Raw genomic sequence first — 15595 nt, 5'->3', positions numbered from 1 at the left:
TGTTTCCTGAATATTTACAAAACAGCAACAATTTCAAAAATTCTGTAATTAATTTTCTGAATAATTCACTGGAGAGCTTACCCTCAGTGAGCTGCCCATGACTGGGTGTATTCAAGCACTGAGTGTTCATTTGGTAAGATATCAGTTTTGTGAGTGCTTAAACTAGAAGAACTTTGAGGTTCCTTCAGACCCTGTTTCTAATTGATAACCAAAGTGTGCACCTGAAAGAGAAGAAATTCTCTGTGATGACAATTTTTCCTATACTCTGATCCCTTTACATGGGACCTGAGGACTATTTACTCATGGCAACCTTATGTGGGTAGACATTACTCAATTTGAGTCAGAGTTAGGAATTAGCAGCTCCAAATTCAAACTGAAAAAGAAGGTAGTCAATCACAGATGCATGACACTAGCTTACACAGATGTTCTGCTTTCCTCTGACTCACTCTTTGAGGCTTGGAAAGGGATAAACTATTTTAATATAGCAATTGCAATACAGTCATACCATATTTTTATATTATGCCTTTTCTGCCTTGTTTTATGCCTCCGTTTTTGACCCAACTTTTGAATTGTTCAAGAGCCTCTAAAACAGGGGAGGAGGAGCTGAGAACAAGATCAACTTTTTTTTTTATTTTTAATTTTTGTGGGTACATAGTAGGTATCTATATTTATGGGGTACATGAGATGTTTTGATACAGGCATGCAATGTGAAATAAGCACATCATGGAGAATGGGATATGCATCCCCTCAAGTATTTGTCCTTTGAGTTACAAACAATCCAATTACTCTTTAAGTTATTTAAATGTACAATTAAGTTATGATTGACCATAGCCACCCTGTTGTGCTATCAAGTAGTGGGTCTCATCCATTCTTTCAAATTATTTTTCGATATTATCTCACCCCAGTTAAGATCACTTTTGAAAGAAAGATTTAAGTTTATATTTCTAAGGAAAAGTAATATTGTTATAAAAGCATTGAAATAAAAGACCCTCAATGTTTTTGCAAAACAATAATGTTTTGCTAGCTAGGGACAACACTGTGGTTCCCAAGATAGAGTTGAACATGGTAAAAACAGAAAGATTTTTATCAACTTACTATCTCTCTGATAAAGCTTCAGTTGCTGTTATGGAACTTTTACAGCCCATAAGAGTAATTCTCACACTAGATTGTTTAGCTATTAACTTCCTATTTTTTATTTTATGATCTTTATTATCTTTGAGTTGTCAGAGGGCTGTTGAGCTTGTGGCTGGGCCCTAATCTTTGACAGTGAGATTTCTCCAAGTTAGAGAATATATAGAAAAGAGACACTATTTTGTCAGCATCCCTGGCTTAGCAATATTCTAAACCACATAGGTGGTTCTAGTTAGCCATAGGGACAAGTACTCATTAGGGGCCAAAGTTACAAAGATCCTGCAAAACAACATACCCCTCTTTATTATTATTCTAGAAATAATGATTTCTGAGTGAAATGTGTTATTTGAAAAATTAGCCAATGCCTTGCTACACAGACTGTAATACATTCACAGCGATGCCTTAGTTTCTGAAAAGGACGCCAGGTTACCAGCTGTACTATAAAGAAGTCTGAGGAAAATGGAAGGTCAGGTTAATTGATATAACCTAATCAAATAATCAACTAGTCTCATATTTTCCAATTCATTTGGTATCCTATTTTATAACAATCCTTTTGTCTTAACTGGAATAAGTCTAGGGATGAACACTACTGCTTTGCTTGGTGTGATGTTAATACTGAGTGTTAACTCGATTGGATTAAAGGATGCAAAGAACTGATCCTGGATGTGTCTGTGAGGGTGTTGCCAAAGGAGATTAACATTTGAGTAAGTGGGCTGGGAAAGGCAGACCCACCCTTAATCCAGGTGAGCACCATCTAATCAGCTGCCAGGGAATATAAACTAGGCAGGAAAATGTAAAAAGGTGAGACTGGCTTAGCCTCCCAGCCTACATCTTTCTCCCATGCTGGATGTTTCCTGCCCTTGAACATCAGACTCCAAGTTCTTTAGCCTTGTGACTCTGACTGGCTTCCTTGCTCCTCCGCTTGCAGACGGCCAAATGCGGGACCTTGCAATCGTATGAGTTAATACTACTTAATAAACTCCCATATATATATATAAAATACATATGTGTATATATATAAAATATGTGTGTATATATATGTGTGTGTGTGTGTGTATATATATATATATATGTATATATTAGTTCTGTCCCTCTAGAGAACCCTGACTAATACACATGGCTTCATTTGGTGATAGTGAAAGTGATTATCCCTAATAAGGAACATTTGAGACATCATCACAGATTCAGAATCAACTCAGGTATGAGAGTTGAGAGAGCAGAATGGATAGAACAAGGCTACTATTAGCAAAGGGTAAAATCAGTTGATTCAAGAGAACTTGTCATGCATAATTGATGTGAACTGTTTTTAATGTCATTTATTCGTTTATTCCTGTGCTGAGTATTCGCACTTTAATACTTGAAAACATTAATGTCTCAAGTATTCATCTTTGGAAAATTTATTCTGCTTTCAAATCTATCCCTTTCTCTTTTTTTGAGACAGGGTCACTCTGTAACTCAGGCTAGAGTGCAATGGCGTGATGATGGCTCACTGCACCCTTGACCTCCTAAGCCTGAGCGATCCTCCCACCTCAGCCTCCCTAGTACCTGGGACTACAGGTGCACCCCACCATGCCTGGCTATTTTTTTTAATTTATTTTTTATAGAGATGGCTTTTCACCTTGTTGCCCAGACTGTTTGTCTTGGCATCCTAATGTGCTGAGAATACAGGCGTAAGTCACCGGGCCCAGCCTGCTTTCAAGTCTATTCTGCTTTCAAAGTTAAAAATTCCCTAATTCCCCTGTGAAAACGATAATGTGGCGTAGTGGAAAAACTTCAAAGATCTGGGGTCAAATCTTGACTGTCACTTACTTACCATGTGACCTCGGGCAAACAGTTTACCTTCCCTGAATATTTTATTTTATTTTATTTTAAGAGAGTCTCAAGTCTGTTGCCTGGGCTGGAGTGCAGTGGCATAGCCACAGCTGATGGTAGCCTTGACCTCCTGGGCTCAAGTGATCCTCCCACCTCAGCCTTCCAAGTAGCTGGGGCTACAAGCTTGTGCCACTATGCCCCACTAATTTTTGTATTTGTTGTAGAGAAGGTTTTTCCCCTGTTGCCCAGGCTGGTTTTGAAATCCTGGGCTAAAGCAATCTCCCCACCTCAGCCTCCCAAAGTGCTGGGATTACAGGAATGAGCCACCATGACTGGTCACTTAACCTCATTTTGAAAATAAGTATAATAATCCCTTCCTTGTTCATAGAACTAAATGAAATAATATTTGTAGGCAACACAGCAAAGAAGAGGCACTCAACAGATAGTAGCTACTATTGAATGGGTTAATTATGATCTGAAAACTTCCTTTCATGTTCTAAATTCCACAAAATTTGTAAAAATGAGCTATTAGTATGTTTTTCAAACTACATAGATAGAAAAAAGGGTTCCATTGTTAAGTAGGTTTGTGAAATGCCACATGCCATATCCCTTTTCTCTTGGTAAATAAAAGTTCATGTAAACGTAATTAATTGTGTTGAAAAATCCCAAAGTAAAAATAAAATGTTCAGCTTTACGGAACCAAGGGTCTTTTAAACTTATTTGATCATGGAAGCATTTCTTCCCAGAAGATATATTAACATCCTAAGAACTTTCTTGTATTCCACTTAGAGAAATAGCAAGTGTGTGGCCGGACACAGTGGCACACGCCTGTAATCCCAGAATTTTAGAAGGCCGAGATGGGCGGATCACCTGAGGTCGGAAGATCGAGACCAGCCTGGACAACATGGTGAAACTCCATCTCTACTAAAAATACAAAAATTAACCGGGCATGGTGGCACATGCCTGTAATTCCCGCTACTCAGGTGGCTGAGGGAGGAGAATTGCTTGAACCCAGGAGGCAGAGGTTGCAGTGAGCCGAGATCACACTAATGCACTCCAGCCTGGGTGACAGAGTGAGACTCTGTCTCAAAAATAAATAAATAAAAATGAAAGAGAAATAGCAAGTTTGTAACTGTTAAAATGCCAGAATATAAATAAATCTTCAATATTAAAATACACTGAATCATCTGTGATACCTGGATATGAAAATTAAGGCTGATTTGATTTTGAACAGCAGCAAGACAAGGCAAGATAAATGAGGAATACAGTGAAAGTGAAAGACCACTGACTAGGTCCAAGACTTGGCATTATAATCACTTTCGGTTGGTAGTGTTTTAATGACTTAATTCCAAACTGCCTTTGGAACTAAGGGTATACAGGATCTTGTTGAAATTCTTAGTGCAGTTGTTTTTTTTCCCTGATGGAGGGAGACACAGTATATCAGTGCAGACCTACGATTCTGGTTGTACTCCTAAAAAGCCAAGATGAAATAAGGTAAAACATTTGGAGGAAGACCGTGAGAGTATTGCAAAACTCACAATATTTGCATTCTTACATTTTAGGAAGAACATCAAATTTGTTTTTCTTTCAATGGCCATAAATAGTGCTGGAGTTTTCTTAACACTTTTATTTATGTATATATTCACTTCCTTTGTTAAGCTAGCAATTCTGTGTCATTTCCTACTGTTCTATTGGGATGTCACCTGTAGTTCTAGGAGACAGAAAAGGGACTGCGGGACTAAAGGATTGGGTTAATTACTTTGAAAGCAAAATAAGCATAAAACATGGAAGTTGTTACTTCTGTCTTATTTTATGAGTGTCCACTTTATCTTTTTAAGTAGCAAAACATTTTATTTTAAAGCATTCATTTTACAAAGTTGAATATTAATCACAGATAAGTTCTTAGGAATATTATGAATTGTAATTTATCGACGATCTAGCTGCAGCGGCTTTCAGATTTGTCTCCATAGCCATATGAAAAATAACTTTTCACAGTTATTGCAGTTAAATATAGCCAAGTCTCAGAACAGTTTCTAAAGTTGAATAAAGATAGGCATTTAAATCATCTGATATTTACTGTCCAAATCTGGCCTTTTCAGTTATCACAGTACTTAGAATTTTCAGGTAAACTTTTTTTGCTCATTCTATTGACTCTTGTTAACATTTGTAGTGAAAGACAAACATTTCACCTATCCGGATAAAATATATTCAGCTTCCTGAATTGTTAGCATTTAGAATAAATGCCAACTTGTTTTGATACCCATTACTACTTTCAAATTGCATTACACAATAAAATGCAAATGTGAGTTATTAATTAGCGGGATCTGTTTTGTCCAAATGTGCAACAGTAGAGGGATTTTTCAACATTCTGCAGCTGTTACCTATGAAGGAAACATCATTCACTTTACTGAAAGGAGCTGCACAAGTACATATGTTGTTATAGACGAATATTTTAGTGTTTCCTTAATGCTATTTCATAATAGATTTCACATTGAATAAGATAAATTTTACCAATGCTGCCCAATTTCTGTCTCTAGGTTGTTTGTAAAAGAGAGGATGATTACAGTTTTCAAGGCAATGTGGAGTGAAGGTAGAGAAAGAGTTCTTCATGAACGACACAACATTTAGCAAGGTCATAAAGAAATATGCCCACATACGCATGTCTATTTAAATATTCATTTACATATTGTATGTGCATCTCTGTATACATGTTGTGCCTGGCGAACACTTGTGTGAATATAACCTGAAGGAAGTCCCATAAAATGACAAAAAATGAAAAACAATAAAACATGCATACGAATGACTACTATAGACGATACAGAAGGTAGGCCATTATTCACAAATAATGCAATAAATCCTTTGCCCATCAGATGTTTCTACCTAGATTTGGGGCCTTTAAACATCAACCAATTATGGTAAATGTTTAACTGTAGGAGTTCAGGCAGACAGCCAAATTCTGGTTTCAAAGCTGTTGCTAGTTTTAGCTTAAAGATTTTGTTTTTTCATTTTTAAGCAAGAACATTTCTGGATACCGGTTGTGCTCTATTGTGGCTAGAGCCGCTGGGATTTGAATAAGTGAATTGGGCAGCACACTGGTCCTGAAGAAATGGGCCTGGCAGTATTACCTGCATGTGGTGAATAATAGGCTACCAAGAGTCCTAGGGAAATACTTCCCATTTATAACTTAGCTCTACTTACCTAAAGCTAGTTTATTCCCACAGACACGAAGAGAGAGAGAGTTGTTTTTCTTAGCCAAGCTCCTACAAAAAACAGCAAGGTTGGGGGATGGGAGCACATCCAATGTTTATGCCTTTTGTTTAGGAAAGCCAGGTATCTGAAATACATACATGATAGCCAACTCCTCTGCTCCCCTCCCCCAGGTTTATTTATTTTCTTAACAAGCTGATTAACGAAATTATCAATCTGCATGAAACTGGTTTGAAGGTTGGCTCTTCCTCAGATTATTTCTACCCTCTTGTGGAAGTACTAACAAATGGGTAGAAGAAGGGGCCTAGACAATCCACACGTTGGATTTGCAGCCACTGGGTATTTCAGATTCAGCTGCTAAAGCCTCTTTGGTATAGACAATGAGGGGCGACTGAAGTGACTTTTCTTAGTCCATTTTCTCTCCTTCTCCCAGTCTCCCGAAGGTATTCCGTGGGTCTCTTCCCTTTCTCTCTTCACAGTCCCTCCTGAGCAGTCCCAAAGCTTCAAACCTTGTTCTCCAACCCCCTTTCCCTAATGTCTCCCAACTACCACCCCCTTCCCCAATCAAACTCCCCTCCAGGTCACCACCAAAGCCCGGAGAAGTGGAACGCACACAATGCCTCCCTTATAGGGCTTGAGCTGGGAACTGGGCATGCTCAGCAGCCAAAGTAGATTTTTTTTTTTTTTTTTTTTTTCTTTTGGTCGCAAGTGCGGCATCTCTCCCAGTCCCACGCCTCTCTTTCCTCAATCCCTATCCCCTATCCCCTATCCCCACCCCCAGCTCCAAGATCATCCGGCTTAACCCATTCTGCACCAAAGGCCCACGGAGTTCTAAGGTGCGGATAATTAACCCGTCTCCTTCTAACCCGGCTAAATAGTCTCACTTTAGACTAAAGCCTCACAGTTTCGCCTTAAAGCCCCCGGCCCCTTCCGAGCAGACAGGTAGGGGGAGTGCGAATACTACTGGATCCTAGGAAATTGGTTCCCAAGAAGGCTCCTTCCAGGATAGACCGCTACGGAGAAGTATTCCAGGAGCCCTCTGTTCTGCGGGGTGACAATTAGCCAAAGGTACCGTACCCGTGATACAAAATCCAAGTATGATTGTTGCATTTGAATGTCATTGTTGTTGATTCATTCCCCTCCATCCTGTAATTATTCAATTCCGCGTAGACTCGACGACCCTATCGATCTCCCTCGGCCCCCCTCCCCCAGGCTCTCCAGTGTTTCTTTGGCTTTTCCTGGCTTCTTGGTTGCTCTCTCAAAGGAATGCCCCGTGTGTGTGTGTGTGTGTGTGTGTGTGTGTGTGTGTGTGTGTGTGTGTGTTCCTTCGTTATTAGGGGACTGGAAGAGAAGAAAAGGGCTCGAGTGTGTGTGTATGTGGTGGTGGGGGGGGATGGAGGCAAGTGCGCCCTTGTTAGAGGACTGGGGTCTCCACGCTTGAGGAAAGGGGTCGCTCCTCCCTAGGGAATGTTTTAGGCAAAAAGAGGGGGCGGATGCCGGGAGGAAAGCGCGCTGTCTTTCTGGGTGTGTGGGTAGAAGAGGAATCAAATGGGCATGTCTGGATGGGGGACGGGGGAAGGAGCTCAGGAATGTGAGGGGGTCGAAGTGGTCTAGTGTTGGGAGGAAGGACTGCTTGTGTGCGGGGTGGCCGGGGGCGGGGTGGAGAGCGGGGGCGGGGATTCAGCGCGTGTATGTAAAGGTGCAGCCCGTGTGCTAGGCGCTGGGTGCGCGCGCGGTGTCTGCTCGGGTGCGCGCGCGCGCCGCTGCCCGCCTGCCCGCCTGCCCGCCTGCCCGCCTGCCCGCCTGCTCGCCTGCTGGGGCTGCTCCGTGGGTTTGACGGGCGAGCGGGCGCGGAGGAGCTCTGTCCGGAATCACATAGAGACCATCGTGGAAACAGCAGCGCAGGTCACGGCGCCGCGGGCCCTGCACCAGACGCTGGGCTCTAGAGGTGGGTGAATTTTCAGCGGGGGCTGCACAAGCTGCACCGACACGCGCCCTGCCTCTTCCCCGCTCAGCTCAGTAGCGCGTGTGCGTGTGTGTGTGTGTGTGTGTGAAAGAGAGAGAGAGAGAGAGATCGCGCGCGCGCACGCGCGCGGAGGGGGCAGGTAGCTTATTATTTTTAGTTTGGGTCCTGTTGGTTTGGGGCCGGTTGAGTGGCCAAAGTGGCCGAGGTGGCTAATCCTGCCCTCCACCTCCCACTTGCCTGCCTACGGCGCGGTCGCATACCGCTGAGGACCGGAAAGGATCCGGGTGTCCTTGGCATCGCTTCCCGCCCCCCCCCCGCCCCGCACCATACCCCGAGCGGCCAGGGCGGCGGGGCAAGTTGTACTGGTCTCGGGTGGCTCCGGCTGTCGGGCCGCTGGGCTGGGTTGGGCTTTATTTTTGCACCCCAATCGCAGCCACTTTCCGCAGACGTGGATCTGAGGCTTGGGGCAGTGGCCCGCGGGCTGGTCGGAGAGTGCTAGCGCTCGGCAAGACTAGGAATACCAGAGGAAGAGCCGGTGGGTAACTCTAAAAGCTCTGCAAAGCCAGGGGAGCGCTGCCAGCGCGACTTTGCAAGGTGCCTAAATGTTGAGCTGATTTCTGGCATGGTGAGAGCAGGATTTTTGTAGCTGGCCAGGGAGGGAGAACAGGCAAGGGGGAGCCTGGGCCCCCGCTCGCAGCCACAAAACCACAGGGTCAATCTGCCCGTGGCAAGCAGGTCAGTGACTCCCTAGTGCCAACGTCTTCGAGGCGGCCTGATCTGGCCATCTCTTCCTCCTCACCCACCGCACGCCTGGGTCTAGAGAGGTCCACTGAAACTCCGGCAGCTGTCCCTTGTGGGACGGGAGCGCGCGGAGAAATGTGTGAGCGGCGGGACTGAAGGCCCCCGCGACATCCCGCGCGGTACCCCGCCTCCGCTACACGGCCCGCCAGGCTGCTGCTTGGGCCCCTGACGCGGAGGGGGCTGAGCGCCGGCTCCGGGAACAGGGATGCGGCAAAACATTGCGGTACGCGCCGGCAGCCCCTCCAGCCTCCTCGCCGCCCGCCCGAGGTAGCGCACCCGGGCGGCAATGGCCGGGTCTCTCCGCGAACCTCTTCCACCTCCATCCGAGCCTTAGGCGGGCCAGCGGGGTTTCCCGAGTGAGCTCTCGGGGAGCCACCTCGGCCCACCGCCCTGCAGCCCATCAGTGTTCTGCCCCCCTCAGGCCGTCTCTCTCCTCCCAGTCGCGGAGTGCCAGGCGCTGCACTCTGGTGGATGCAGGGTTTGTTTTTGGTAGGGCTAGGTTTGTTCAGTCCTGGCCGGTCGTGAGAGCCAAGCGTCTTTCAGGGCACCGAGAGGAAGACGGAGAGACCCAGAGGGAGACGGACAGCTCCCAGCAGCCACAGAGAAGGCTCTTGGTACCCAACTGGTACTTTGTGGGCTTTTCTTTTCTTTTTTGCGTTTTTCCCTTGATGTTTAAATATGCATGTTTCGGTGGTACCACGCGAGTGTGAGGCTTTATTCGCATACATTCAGTGCCCCCTTTACCCTCTTTGTAGCTCCCTTCTCCGAGCTCTTTTTCTTCCTTTCTCCACATTTCCATGGTCTCTTGCCCTTTCAGTACCTCTTTTCCTCTCTCCTTGGTGGACCAACTGGACTCTTTCTCTCTCTTGCCTGCCCCTCCAGCTGCTTGTGGCTTCCTCTGTTTCACAAGAGCTGCATTTGGGAACTTCCTGGCTCGTCCTAGTGCCTTTTCCCCCCTTGCTACTTAAAGTAGAAATTGCCAGGAGGAGGGCAGCTCCTTATGCGTTTTCAGATGTGTTGAGATTCCTGGTTCTTGTTTTTGTACTGAATTCGGATTATAAGGATTTTTGTTTTTTATTTTCTGCGTTTGGTTTTTAGTTTGGTTGCTTTGGTGTTTCTTTGTTTTGAGGTGGGTGGGGTGGTGGTTTAGTAACAAGAAATGACTCAACTGAACCAAAATAGCTGTTGAAAACCACATTCATAACAAGGCAAAAAATATCAAGTGAAATTTTGATGTTACAATGAAAGTTGCTTTAGGTGATGTCATAGTTAAGAATTATGACTTCTTTTTGCAATGCCAATCATGCTCTCATGGTGAATAGAGGAAATGCACGTCTATATGGCAGCCAAATAGCATCTCAGCAGTGCTGGCTGTATTCTGAACCAAACTACTTAAAATGCAAATCCTCCTGGGTCATGGCTAATGGATTGTCTACCTTGAGACATGTTCGGTTTTACCACTAGCTGATTCCTCGTGGGTAAAATAAACAAAGGAGTTTCTGTGCGACACTTCTTTCTTTGCATCATTTCCTTGTTGTGTGTTCCTGGGTATTTTATGTATTTAACTAATATTTGGAGGTAACGATATTGAAATTGCACCCAGCTTCCCATTCACAACGGAAAAGACTAATATTGCTAAAATAGTATCAATAAAATGCACTCTGCTTGTGTTGTTTAATCTTTTCCAGGAGGCATCGTGTATGTTCGTGTATATATGCAGTATTTAAGGACCTGAATACGAGGAGTTATTTTGCTAAGCATTAAACTCTACCAACAAGTGATTCTTTACGTGTTTATAGTCAGGGACATGGGGTGGTAATGTTACGAAGGGCGGGTGCGTGTTTGGAACTGATGATTTTAGGATGAAAAATCTGCTGTACTGAACATATTTGGTGCTGTAGAAAAAGCTACTCAAAGATTGTCTTGTGTGAACTCCTCTTCCTCAGCAGTTGCAGTCTGTGGTCAAAGTGAAAGAGATAAGCAGTGAAGCTGAGGATCAGTGGGACCTGGGTTCGAAATGGTAAATAAAGATGTGGGAGAGGGCCAGGGAGGCAAGAGAGCCAGTTCTCAAAGTGGAAAGGCTGCCTGGAGATTAGCTAAGCAATGCAGGAGTAAGCAGGTTACTCTGCTGCTTTCAGAGGCTCAAAGACAAAAGGCTTTTTGCTCCCTCTTTGGGAGATGACTGACAGGAAATTAGAGACTGTTTATTTACCAGAAAATAAAATCTGGCCATCCCTTACTCAGTTGTTTTTCTAGAACCGCACAGCGTCATCTGTGTCTTTGAAGGCAGCAGTGTACAGGAGTAAACCGATTGACAGCAAGGAACTTACCTACGGGGCTACAGCACAAGCAAATCTCTTCCCAGGTCACCGTGCCTCAGTCTTTTAACAGTCCCCGCTACGGCAGCCCAATCCTCCCATTTCCATCCTCCAGTGAACTCTGGGCTCTAATATGTTTTTTGTTTGTTTTTTTTATTCAGCCTCTCTATCTAGCTGAAGCTTAGAGAATAGATATCCACTAATCAAAATGGCTTTGTGGTGCAAACTCGATGGCATACTTGATGGTCTCGGTCATTTGAAGTGCAAGTAGGAAGCTTAAGGCCTGTGTTCAAGGGCAGAGTTTGACGGTCCACGTGGAAAAAATATTTTCAGATTGTAAGATTTAAGCATGATTAATAATATATTTTCCTATTGTTAGTTGTGTGTTCTGCACTGTGAATTTGGTATAAACCACAGGTATGGAAAATAAAATGTATGGCAGTTTTAGTGGTTATTATTGTTCGATTGAGTGAGAATATTTGGAGGTTTGGTTGCCTTAAAAATACAACTCTGGTAATTATAGCCATGTGTTCACTATGGTATGATTTAAATATAAGTAATTTTTCAAGTAATGACCATTGAAAAAATGTTTTCTTTTTATTTTTTAGATTATTTCTCTTCATTCAGAAGCATACAGTTGTTTGCTGATTGCGAGAAGATGTTTCTTTGGCTGTTTCTGATTTTGTCAGCCCTGATTTCTTCGACAAATGCAGATTCTGATATATCAGTGGAAATTTGCAATGTGTGTTCCTGCGTGTCAGTTGAGAATGTGCTCTATGTCAACTGTGAGAAGGTTTCAGTCTACAGACCAAATCAGCTGAAACCACCTTGGTCTAATTTTTATCACCTCAATTTCCAAAATAATTTTTTAAATATTCTGTATCCAAATACATTCTTGAATTTTTCACATGCAGTCTCCCTGCATCTGGGAAATAATAAACTGCAGAACATTGAGGGAGGAGCCTTTCTTGGGCTCAGTGCATTAAAGCAGTTGCACTTGAACAACAATGAATTAAAGATTCTCCGAGCTGACACTTTCCTTGGCATAGAGAACTTGGAGTATCTCCAGGCTGACTACAATTTAATCAAGTATATTGAACGAGGAGCCTTCAATAAGCTCCACAAACTGAAAGTTCTCATTCTTAATGACAATCTGATTTCATTCCTTCCTGATAATATTTTCCGATTCGCATCTTTGACCCATCTGGATATACGAGGGAACAGAATCCAGAAGCTCCCTTATATAGGGGTTCTGGAACACATTGGCCGTGTCGTTGAATTGCAACTGGAAGATAACCCTTGGAACTGTAGCTGTGATTTATTGCCCTTAAAAGCTTGGCTGGAGAACATGCCATATAACATTTACATAGGAGAAGCTATCTGTGAAACTCCCAGTGACTTATATGGAAGGCTTTTAAAAGAAACCAACAAACAAGAACTATGTCCCATGGGCACCGGCAGTGATTTTGATGTGCGCATCCTGCCTCCATCTCAGCTGGAAAATGGCTACACCACTCCCAATGGTCACACTACCCAAACATCTTTACACAGATTGGTAACTAAACCACCAAAAACAACAAATCCTTCCAAGATCTCTGGAATCGTTGCAGGCAAAGCCCTCTCCAACCGCAATCTCAGTCAGATTGTGTCTTACCAAACAAGGGTGCCTCCTCTAACACCTTGCCCGGCACCTTGCTTCTGCAAAACACACCCTTCAGATTTGGGACTAAGCGTGAACTGCCAAGAGAAAAATATACAGTCTATGTCTGAATTGATACCGAAACCTTTAAATGCGAAGAAGCTGCACGTCAATGGCAATAGCATCAAGGATGTGGACATATCAGACTTCACTGACTTTGAAGGACTGGATTTGCTTCATTTAGGCAGCAATCAAATTACAATGATTAAGGGAGACGTATTTCACAATCTCACTAATTTACGCAGGCTATATCTCAATGGCAATCAAATTGAAAGACTCTATCCTGAAATATTTTCAGGTCTTCATAACCTGCAGTATCTGTATTTGGAATACAATTTGATTAAGGAAATCTTAGCAGGCACCTTTGACTCCATGCCAAATTTGCAGTTACTGTACTTAAACAATAATCTCCTAAAGAGCCTGCCTGTTTACATTTTTTCCGGAGCACCCTTAGCTAGACTGAACCTGAGGAACAACAAATTCATGTACCTGCCTGTCAGTGGGGTCCTTGATCAGTTGCAATCTCTTACACAGATTGACTTGGAGGGCAACCCATGGGACTGTACTTGTGACTTGGTGGCATTAAAGCTGTGGGTGGAGAAGTTGAGTGATGGGATTGTTGTGAAAGAACTGAAATGTGAGACGCCTGTTCAGTTTGCCAACATTGAACTGAAGTCCCTCAAAAATGAAATCTTATGTCCCAAACTTTTAAATAAGCCATCTGCACCATTCACAAGCCCTGCACCTGCCATTACATTCACCACTCCTTTGGGTCCCATTCGAAGTCCTCCTGGTGGGCCAGTGCCTCTGTCTATTTTAATCTTAAGTATCTTAGTGGTCCTCATTTTAACTGTGTTTGTTGCTTTTTGCCTTCTTGTTTTTGTCCTACGACGCAACAAGAAACCCACGGTGAAGCACGAAGGCCTGGGGAATCCTGACTGTGGCTCCATGCAGCTGCAGCTAAGGAAGCATGACCACAAAACCAATAAAAAAGATGGACTGAGCACAGAAGCTTTCATTCCACAAACTATAGAACAGATGAGCAAGAGCCACACTTGTGGCTTGAAAGAGTCAGAAACTGGGTTCATGTTTTCAGATCCTCCAGGACAGAAAGTTGTTATGAGAAATGTGGCTGACAAGGAGAAAGATTTATTACATGTAGATACCAGGAAGAGACTGAGCACAATTGATGAGCTGGATGAATTATTCCCTAGCAGGGATTCCAATGTGTTTATTCAGAATTTTCTTGAAAGCAAAAAGGAGTATAACAGCATAGGTGTCAGTGGCTTTGAGATCCGCTATCCAGAAAAACAACCAGACAAAAAAAATAAGAAGTCACTGATAGGTGGCAACCACAGTAAAATTGTTGTGGAGCAAAGGAAGAGCGAGTATTTTGAACTGAAGGCGAAACTGCAGAATTCCCCTGACTACCTACAGGTCCTTGAGGAGCAAACAGCTTTGAACAAGATCTAGGTCATGTAATCTTACTTCATACAGAGGACATTTATTTAATGATGAAAGTGCCTTTTGTTGACTTCTAACTTCCAAATACTATATTATCAATAGGCATGGAGGCAGGTGTTTCCAAGGGTGTCTCATTAACTGTAGCTGCAAAGATGTGTCAAGTAGAAGAGAATTTGTTTAATAGATTTTACTACATAAAACCTATACTGTGGAGTCCTGTGGGGATCAAACTCTATTGCCAAAGGGATGCTTTATACACATAATACTGAATTTAACCTCGAGAGGCAAATCTGTTTTGTACCCCAATGCAAAACCTTCGTCTCTTTGTGCTTTGTAAAGCAAACTCAAGAAAACTGGTACAGGTGTTTGTACCTCAGCTGGGTCCTTTATCTTGCACGTAGATTAAGTTGGTGGAACTGGAATAATCCTTTTGATTTGCGGCGTTGTAACAACTCTGTGTAAAGATTATCTGAAAAGTAAAAAAAAAAAAAAAAAAAAAAAAAAAGCATGCAAAGAGAGAACACTCGATAGTATTTGTAAATTGGTAACCTTTATGGCCTGCATCTTGAAACCGCTGGATTTATAATGTTAAATTGTGCAAATACTTGTTTAAAATATAACATACATTACATAACTATAAAATAAATTTGAACACTTTAAGCATTACCTGTCTATACATAAAAATCTAAAAGAAAAAATCAATGTGAGTTAGATAGCATTTGTGATGATCTGAAGAAATATGTGATGTTTATCAGAATTAAACATGGCTCAAATTAAACTAACGCTAGAGTTTGTTCTCAGTTACGTGAAACACCCACAATCCTTCAAGGTTGTCCAAAATAAGCAGAGTGCTTACTGTGTGAGCGCACCCAAAGCTATTTTTGTAACATAATTCATATTTATGAAGTACTTTGTATACTAAATAGGAAAATATGTACTCCTTAATATGTACTTAATATGCCTGACTTGTTTTCCTGATCACAGTGAATTTATGAGTAAGTATAAATGTAGACAGAAAAAAATATACTAAACTGAAACAAGCTGATGTGTACAGGAATATCCTGGACTTTGTGATCAGGTGTAACTTAAAAACAAAAAAAATTAAAAACAAACAAAAAAGAAAAAAATACAAAAGAAAAGTCAATTCTGTGCTATTCTTATGAATTTAGCATATTATCTTCAGATTTGTTACCAATT

The 15595-nt window shown here is 42.6% G+C and overlaps 1 protein-coding gene across 3 annotated transcripts; it reads left to right on the top strand.

The window, feature by feature from the left end:
• Positions 1 to 6186: 6186 nt before the first annotated feature.
• SLITRK4 (SLIT and NTRK like family member 4) lies at positions 6187 to 14903 on the top strand. Of its 3 annotated transcripts, XM_063634732.1 has the most exons (3): positions 7925 to 8098; positions 8550 to 8651; positions 11844 to 14903. In XM_063634732.1, exon 3 carries the CDS (start codon positions 11894 to 11896, stop codon positions 14405 to 14407), a length of 2514 nt encoding a protein of 837 aa, XP_063490802.1. In that variant the 5' UTR covers positions 7925 to 8098; positions 8550 to 8651; positions 11844 to 11893; the 3' UTR covers positions 14408 to 14903. The 3 variants fall into 3 exon arrangements, with proteins under 3 accessions (XP_055124307.1, XP_055124308.1, XP_063490802.1); XM_055268332.2 differs by lacking the exons at positions 7925 to 8098; positions 8550 to 8651 and adding an exon at positions 6187 to 7218; XM_055268333.1 differs by lacking the exon at positions 8550 to 8651 and having other exon boundaries at positions 7870 to 8098.
• Positions 14904 to 15595: the final 692 nt, after the last annotated feature.

The sequence above is a fragment of the Symphalangus syndactylus genome, chromosome X (assembly GCF_028878055.3).
Source record: "Symphalangus syndactylus isolate Jambi chromosome X, NHGRI_mSymSyn1-v2.1_pri, whole genome shotgun sequence".
In the NCBI taxonomy this organism is placed as follows: Eukaryota; Metazoa; Chordata; class Mammalia; order Primates; family Hylobatidae; genus Symphalangus; species Symphalangus syndactylus.
This window is presented reverse-complemented; position numbering and strand designations above follow the sequence as displayed.